General features: G+C 37.1%; 1 protein-coding gene across 5 annotated transcripts; it reads left to right on the top strand.

Moving 5' to 3' along the window:
- Positions 1–683: 683 nt before the first annotated feature.
- pias2 (protein inhibitor of activated STAT, 2) lies at positions 684–8,512 on the top strand. Of its 5 annotated transcripts, none has more exons than XM_056270110.1 (15): positions 701–726; positions 1,719–1,803; positions 2,106–2,574; positions 3,315–3,402; positions 3,501–3,551; positions 4,534–4,624; positions 5,911–6,045; positions 6,138–6,243; positions 6,421–6,494; positions 6,636–6,796; positions 6,914–7,047; positions 7,168–7,357; positions 7,883–8,022; positions 8,126–8,163; positions 8,272–8,512. In XM_056270110.1, the coding sequence occupies exons 3-15, from the start codon at positions 2,109–2,111 to the stop codon at positions 8,458–8,460; spliced, it is 1,863 nt and encodes a 620-aa protein (XP_056126085.1). In that variant the 5' UTR covers positions 701–726; positions 1,719–1,803; positions 2,106–2,108; the 3' UTR covers positions 8,461–8,512. The 5 variants fall into 5 exon arrangements, with proteins under 5 accessions (XP_056126082.1, XP_056126085.1, XP_056126081.1 ...); XM_056270108.1 differs by lacking the exon at positions 701–726 and adding an exon at positions 869–1,068; XM_056270107.1 differs by lacking the exon at positions 1,719–1,803 and having other exon boundaries at positions 684–726.
- Positions 8,513–8,822: the final 310 nt, after the last annotated feature.

Here is an 8,822-nt window from a genome sequence, read left to right on the forward strand (position 1 = left end):
TGAAGCTTGCTAGAAAACACTTCTAATTTAGCCTGTATAAGAGTTGTTGTAAGACCTTTTTTTTTTGTTTTTGTAAATGATAAAATACATAAATAGCATAACAGTCCACAACAATATTCGAAAGTCCCATCACTTTTCCCGTTGTTTGTGATTTAGTGAATAGGGCTTAAGGATAAGGATTTTAAAAATATGTTAAAATAAGATATACCTTGTTTTGTTTTTGTTGTTGTTTTGATTTTAATGCCTCCTTTGTCTTATTTAAAATCATTTTTAACTCATCGTGAGGGCCCCTTAGAAGTCTGCTGAGGCCCTAGTGAGCCCATATGACCCCTGGTTGAGAACCACTGGCATTAACTACTGCTAATGCGCAGCCTTTGCACTTCATTTTGTTTGCCTTGGTTCTAAAATGCTTCTTGGCAAGTAAACAGCACACCGAAATCAATGAAAGTCACATGAACTTCTTCCCAGGAGAACTTAAAAACACAGCAGCCCAAATAAACGGTCAAAGAGAGCGTGGGAATTGGTCAAAATTAAAACTAAACGGGTGTTTTGTCGAAGAAAAAAGTTAACATTATAACTAACATTATAAGTGGACCCCTGAGGGGGAAAAAATATAAATAATTATCATATGACCCCTTTAACCCAGACTGTGTCACGTGACCCGAAATTCTCCGGACTGGCCAGGATGAGCGAAGCCAGAAAATGGCGGATTTTGAGGAGTTACGGGTAGGCGAAAGTGCAATGATAGCTGGTTACTTCTTTGCGTTTTTCATATTCTGAAGATATTTTGCAGTTAAAGTTACCGTTTTGATATGCTATTTAACCGGTCGGTTTGCTGCCCATGGGTTAGTTTCTTTATAGTTAATAGAGAGACGTCACATCAGTCCGTTAGACGGATTGTGTTTAGCTTGTTAGCCACCAACCAGCTAACGTACTCTCTTAGCTCTCGAGCTGCTACACAAACATTGAAGAACAGCCTCAAAATGTCACTGCTTTCATTACCATCTTTTACTGCATGAAAACGCTTTATTATAATGCCTAACTGAACTTGACGACTGTTCGCTGCAGGTAAAAAGTTTTTTACGTTACAATTTCTCGAATTGTTTTGGTTGGTCTTTTGTTAGCTAGCTTCCGAGCAATTGAAAATGTCTACATGTACTCACAGGTGTAGTTTGATGTATAACCTGTATTTGCATGGGTAAATGATGTGTAGACCAGTGTGTATAAATGTAAGTGGACGCACGTTTTACATTAAATTGCGATGTAACGTTAAACATTAAAGAGGGACACATTGACAATGTTGTTTACAAGCCTGAAGCAAAACTTGATTTTTGTCACTGTGACCGTTTAATCACCACATCTGTCTCAAGAGAATTATTTTTTACAGGCATTGTACATAAACCATCTTTCTAAAGTTTAATTTAATGCGTTGTACTGCAGCATGAGCGCCAACACAACCCTGCAATAACAAATGTAGACTGTGTGTTGGATACAGGAAAGTTAGAGACCTGCTTTTGTGTACTAATTATATTGCCATTATTTGACTGATTCATGTTGTTTTGTAAGTTGTTCAGAAACATCCCACATAACTATAAACCCAGCTTTTTTTTCAGCAGTTCAGTTAGTTTCTCTCTGGATCAAAGTGAACATCTGTTTTGTCCTTTGTTATGCTCTTGATGTTCATCTAATGGGTCTTGGAATTATTCTCAACATTTTAGATGCATTTCGGTCATTTGTTAAGGATTTTTAAAGAAAAAAGGATTAACACATAAGAACAATCAAGCATGGACCATGTAATGAAGGGTCAGTTGAGATTTTCTTATTTTTCTGGGGTTTCTGGAATGGGTGTATTTGGGTGGGTTGTCACCTCACTTTACACATAATTCTGAAATAAATTAATTAATCTGCTTACAAATTACATATTTTGGTTCTTATTAATATATTATTATATATGCAAAACATGGCAAACTTGTCAGCATGGCACAGCTCGGGTGTTTTTTCTTACTAACTTGTGTGGCAAAAAAGAATTAGCTTGATCAGCCCATATGCTTTTCCATGTTTGCCATCTCAAAGTCTTTTATGGATTGTCTGGATTTGTTTTGCAGAATATGGTATCAAGTTTCCGTGTCTCAGAGCTCCAGGTACTGTTAGGTTTTGCTGGAAGGAATAAGAGCGGTCGCAAGCATGAACTATTGCTGAGGGCTTTGCATCTACTAAGGAGTGGTTGTGGTCCTGCCGTGCAGATCAAAATAAAGGAACTGTATTGTCGGAGATACCCAAGGACTTTTGATGGTCTGCAAGATTTGGCGGCTCTAAAGTCAAGCATTAAATCCTACTTTCACATAGACAGTGACGCCACAATTGTGAGCTCAGACCTTCCTCTGCAAACCGGCCATTCAGACCTCCTGCAGCAGCAGCAGATGAGCTGCGATTCACCTGTTTTACATGAATTAAAGCCCATGATGAATATGCAGCAGCCCACGTCGCTCATGGCTCCGGTCCACCCGGACGTGCAGATGAAGGCCCTACCGTTTTACGATGTGCTGGATGTCTTGATCAAACCATCAAGTTTAGGTAATTTTCTACAAAATGTCTAGATTGTTCCATGCTTGGTAAAAAAATAAATTACCGGTAATAAACTTTTGATTAGAGTGTGGAATACAGCTTTATAGAGATAAATGCATTGCACATTTAATATATTTATAGCCTTGAACTTAAATGAAAAATAGTGTTAGAGTTTGTGTAATAGTGTGATTTAGGCACACTAACATTGAGAAGTTTGGGGTCAAAATGTTTTTTTTTTCTTGTTTTTTTTTAAAAGAAATTAACTTATTCAGCAAGAATGCATTCATGCATTGATCAAAAGTAAAGACATTTAGCCTGCTACAAAGAAATTTTATTTTAAATAAGAAAACTTTCTATTCATCAAAGAATCCTGAAAAATGTATCACCGTTTCCATAGAAATATTAAGCAGCGCAACTGTTTTCAACATTGATAATAATAATAATCAATGTTTCTTGAGCAGCAAATCAGCATATTAGAAGGATTTATGATGGATCATGTGACACCGAAGACTGGAGTAATGATGCATTTTAAATATATTTAAAAATGTAGTAATATTTTACAAAATTGCTGTTTTACTGTATTTTTGATCAGCATAAAATACCTCTTCAAAAAACATAGAATCTTACCGACCCCTACCTTTTGAACGGTACTGTATGTGAACTAATTGCTATCCCATCAGCTGGGTTGTGCATGATTTCCTCATTGCATTAGGTTTAAAACTATACACCCTATGACTTGTGTTTTAAAGGGACCCATGCCGTTCAGAGGTTTCATCATGAGAAGTACTTCATATTTGCATTGACTCCACAACAAGTGAGAGAAGTTTGCATTTCTCGGTAAGAACTAAATGACTTAAATGCGACTTAATGTGACTTGTCTTTTACTCCTTTTCTGAAATTTATTGGTTCTTTGTTGTTCTTAACCTTTTGCATAGGGACTTTCTTCCAGGTGGAAGAAGGGACTACATGGTTCAAATTCAGCTGCGGTAAGAACGAACTCAGTATGCTTTTCCTATACTGTCATTTGTTTATCAGATTCTGGAGTATGTACAAAGATGTTTGTCACCATAATCTCAATTAGGGATGCACGATTTTTTCGGCCAATATGAATTAAGTATGCCGATATGTCTTGCCAATATGATAACGTGTTGATATGCGCCTGCAATAACTCACGTGTGCAAGGAGTGCTAGTGATAAGATCATTCACGTCAGCTGTGTGGTCATTCTTGAAGTGAATTTTTGCATGTGGTGATTTATAATATTCACTGTTTTCGATTGCTGTCTTGAATTTGTGAATACGAGAACAGAAGGATGCGATACCTGCAATAGACTCTCTACTCTCTAGCATGTGCAGAAGCCTCCCCTGGTAGAATGTTATATTTATTTAGTGGGGGTCCTGTTGTTATACTAATAAAATGAAAAGTAGAAAACACAAATAAGTTACTTCTGTTTCTGGATAAATAAATCAGTAATTGATGTCATAAATCACAAGCATGAGACTTGTAAATTAAATAATTTTATACACAGTTTAATCTGTAATAAAATTTTATCAAATGGGTGGTGAAAATAACTTGAATCCAAAGAGCTCTAAAATAATTGTAGAGTTTTTATTTGAAGCTGAAGAGAGCATTAACTGAAGTCATGCCACCCGCACTCTTGATACACTCTACAAATGTTAAATACAAAAATGAAATATTTAGGTTACAAATGCTTCTGTCTGGGGGGAAAAACGTAACAGACTTTATTATTGTTATTTTCAGAGCTTTTAATGTACTCTTATTATAAAAATAACTTTATTAACATTTATTTATCTTTAACAAGTAACCTTCTGGTAAGGAGACCTCAGAACTCAAAAAACAGAATTAAAAAGGGAAAAATAATTGTATATCGTATCGGCTATCGGCCAAAATCCAATTGGTGCATCCCTAATCTCAATTTTAAACTCTTGATGTTCTGTTTTGATTCTAGGTTTTGTCTAGCAGAGACCAGTTGTCCACAAGAGGACAATTATCCAAACAGCCTGTGCATCAAAGTCAATGGAAAGCTCTTTCCCCTCCCTGTATGTAGACCCGTTTAATGTGTTTTCCAAAACTAGTTCTTAAAAATGTATATGAATTATAGAGGTCTTGAGGCATTTTAAATGTGTAACTCTTTCTAATTTAGTCACCGTGAAATCAAATCTTATTTTTTTATGGAATATTGCAGTCTTTACTATGATTTATCCATGCACATCATTTTTTTTATGTTCCTTCGTAATCTTTAATCAAAATAACTTCCCTTTCCTCTTGCAACAAACTCTCTTCTCTAATGATGTGTTTTCTGGCATTAGGGTGGGACAACCTGTCACTCACATGAGATCACAGGAATAGCAAACCACAACCATTCAATCAATTCCTGATAGACAAAATCAAGTCCTGCCCTACATTTTTTCTTGTTCGAGGAGCTGTTTTACTCTGATATGCATCATATTAGGGAAGAAAAGACTATCTGAACTTCCGTTTCATGCCAACTTTAAGTTAATGAAATAACTAAGTTAATGCAAGCTTAATCCAAGAACGTGGTGCAATTTAATAAGGTAACAGATATTCAACAAATAAAATATTGAATACAATTGTCGTAGTCCACCACCAAAAACAAAAATGCTGATTACTGATGAAATGCATAATTTGTTATTTGAACAGGAACATTGCTCATAGAAAATGTAAAAGATGACCGTAATACTGTACATCTTATTTAAACAATGTTTTAATGGCTGTTTAAGTGACATGACGTTAAGGCCAAGTGTGGCAACCCAGACTCAGAATTTGTCCTATGCATATAACCCATCCAAGTTACCGCACACATATTAGGAGCAGTGAGTAGTGAACACGCACACACACTGCAAACATTGAACGGACACACCCGGGGCAGCCATTTTGCTGCGGTGCCCGGGGAGCGATTGGAGATCGAACCTGCAACCTTCGGGTTACCCATTCGGCCACGACTATAACCCCAAAGCGGAGAACATGCATGCATATTAAAAGCCTCTGTGAAATGTATCTATCTAGATACACTTCAGCCTAATGAGTTTGTGCTCAAGAAACCGTTATTGCTATCAATGGTGAAAACAGATGCGCTGCTTAATATTTTTTCGAAAACCATGATTTATTTATTTTTCAGGATTCTTTGATTAATAGAAAGTTTTAGGGTTTTTTTGCATTTATTTGAAGTATAAATCTTTTGTAAGAATTTAACATTTTTTACTGTCATCCTTGCTGAATAAGTGTTTATTTCTTTTATTTTAAATCTTGCTGAACTCAAACTGTACATTTGTATAATTGCTGATATGATGTGGTTATCACACAGGGATATGCACCACCTCCTAAGAATGGTGTAGAGCAGAAAAGACCCGGCAGACCGCTGAACATCACATCGCTGGTCAGGTTGTCATCTGCTGTACCCAATCAGATAGTAGTCACATGGGCACCTGAAATAGGGAAGGTATGTAAAGTGCCAATACACATTGCCACAGCACTGCTTCAGCCATTTCTTTATGCTAAGCGTTGTATGTACTTCCATCTTGTTTTCTGCAGACATACTCCATGTCTGTTTATTTGGTGCGGCAGCTGACCTCCCCACTGTTACTACAGAGATTAAGAATGAAGGGGATCAGAAACCCTGACCACTCCAGAGCATTAAGTAAGGCAACATTTCCCTCTTTGAGAAAAAAGATACCCATGTAATCTAAATTATAAATATGATCACACTTGACAAATTTGTGTTCATTGTCTTTCTTTGTCAATCCTTATATATAATTTATTGACTGAATTATTGAAATTATGTACTAAATCCACCCCTTCTTTACTCTTGTAACAGTTAAAGAAAAACTCACGGCAGACCCTGACAGTGAAATCGCCACAACTAGTTTACGAGTCTCACTCATGTGCCCAGTAAGTTACTGCATCTACAAGATCTTAACTGACTCATGTATGTCATTTTAAACAACAGGTTTAAGTTTTTGTTTGGTCTTCTGATTTAGTATGGCAAAAAAAAAAAAAAATTGTGACCAAATAAGTCGTCTTTTTATATAGCTTGGCAAGATGCGCCTTACGGTACCCTGTCGAGCTGTCACCTGTTCCCACCTGCAGTGCTTCGATGCTGCTCTATACCTGCAAATGAATGAGAAGAAGCCCACCTGGATCTGTCCCGTCTGTGACAAAAAAGCCACATATGAGAGTCTGATTATAGATGGGTGAGATTACTTTCACTGTAGCTGAGGTGCCATTTTAAACCACAATCCTTAAATATTTTTGGCTTTATTGAGATAGTAAATATGCATCGAGTAAACTGGGCACTCTCTACTTGTCAGGCTCTTCATGGAAATACTCAATGACTGCACAGATGTTGATGAAATCAAGTTTCAGGAGGATGGGACTTGGTGTCCAATGAGACCAAAGAAGGAGACGTTAAAAGTGTCATCTCCATGTATCCCAAAAATTGATTGTAAGGTTCATTACCGTTAATAAGTGTGTGAGCTTTATCTCTGTGTACCAGGTTTTAATTGATTGTAAATAGGATTTCCATTTTTTTTATGCATTTTGAAAGTATTTCATGGCCCCTTAGGTGCTGTCACAGTGAGACAAAGTGCAGTGGTGCCACCTCCAGAAACCAGCAGTACAAAAAAGGCAGACGTAATTGACCTTACGCTAGAAAGCTCGTCTGATGATGATGATGATGATGATGAGGACAGCGATCCTCCTCTGAAAAAGCGCTGTGTTTACATGTCAAAGGCTGAGGAGATGCACAGCAAAGGGTTTGTGTTCATTCATTTAATACAAATTAGACCAGGCATTTCTGTGTACCTCTTTTATAAGCCTTGCCCTTTTGTGACCATATTTTAAATGAGCCCTGAACTGTACAAAAAACGCAGAATTGTCGATAATACCTCAAAATTAGGGAGTTTTAAAAATGTTGTTTTCTAGACCTGGGCACATGTAAGTTGATAATCTTAAAAAAAAGAATGGAAAGTTATTTTATTTATTTATTTTGCTCTCTAAAATGTTTATTAGCCAGAAATATTATTATTATTATTATGGTAACACTTTACAATATGGTCTCATTTGTTAACATTAGTGTATTATTATGTATTATACTACAATGAGCAATACATTTGTTACAGTATTTATTAATCTTTGTTAATGTTAGTTAATAGAAATCCAGCTGTTTTTTCATGTTAGTTCACAGTGCATTAACTAACATTAACAAATACTAACGTTTCTCTATGATAATGATGCTTTGTGTTTATTGGTTTTCCTATGATCCTATTTTCATGTGTTAGGGTCTTGACTTATCAGCCATCAACTGTCCGGGTGCCAAATGTCCAGGCGCTGGACACCTCATACCTGACCTCCTCAATCGCAGACTACTCGGTTCCATTCCACCATTCAACCTTATCCACTATTCCCACAGATATGCAAAGTATGCACTTATCCAGTCTGCCGTCCAATCAAATATGCTTTAATTTATGCTCAAGCTTTTACAGGAATACTAACATGTCAAACTACACACATTTTTCCCAAAGGTCTTGATTTATTTTCTCTGATTCAAGGGGACCCCCAGGTATGAGTGAAACATTCTTACAAAGAAATATTAAAATTCCATGCATGCATACATATTTATATAGTCTGCACTGCTGTTTACCTCTAGTTTCCTTTATTGTTCTTTCAGCAACATTACAGAGGCCCCATATTTTTAGACAATCTCTCCAGCAGCCTTCAGAGTGCCACCACCAGCGCCAGCCTGGTCTCCTCATCCTCACAGTACGAGACGGCAACCCATAGCAGCAGCTCGAGTCATGAGACGGGTGTGATCACGGGAGGATCTTCAGGCCTATCAGACATTATCTCTCTAGACTGACTCCTAGTGCATCTTTATTGGCCAGTCACCAAAACAACTACACTCAAGTCAGCTGAGTAAAAACTATTTTGACATTTGACTATGGACCTCAATAATCTTGTTTCGACAAGGACCCAGAAGGACTGCTATGAAAATATCTTGAGTGGGGTCAAACCTGAATTAAGCCGTTTTCCCTCGAATTGGGGAAACTATCGGTTGCACAATAGCTCTTTCATTAGCTATTTCATTGGAGGAGCAGAGCAAAACAAACTGCATAAATGAGTGGACTGGAAAGCTCAGACACTTCCAATAACTGCACTCTTGTCTCCATTGTGTGTTGCTTCAGCAGTTCTGCAGTTGAAACGAAAGCAGGTTTTCAGCGG

This window comes from Rhinichthys klamathensis, unplaced genomic scaffold (assembly GCF_029890125.1).
Source record: "Rhinichthys klamathensis goyatoka isolate OS25496 unplaced genomic scaffold, OSU_Roscu_1.1 h1tg000296l_1, whole genome shotgun sequence".
Classification (NCBI taxonomy): domain Eukaryota; kingdom Metazoa; phylum Chordata; class Actinopteri; order Cypriniformes; family Leuciscidae; genus Rhinichthys; species Rhinichthys klamathensis.

What these genes read in the sequence shown, in the direction of transcription:
- pias2 (XM_056270106.1), top strand. Translation starts at nt 813, where the DNA reads ATGCTATTTAACCGGTCGGTTTGCTGCCCATGG. An exon ending in TGACCACTCCAGAGCATTAA is followed by an intron (nt 6,244 to 6,420) that starts GTAAGGCAACAT and finishes CTCTTGTAACAG; the next exon opens with TTAAAGAAAAACTCACGGCA. An exon ending in GAGAGTCTGATTATAGATGG is followed by an intron (nt 6,797 to 6,913) that starts GTGAGATTACTT and finishes TCTACTTGTCAG; the next exon opens with GCTCTTCATGGAAATACTCA.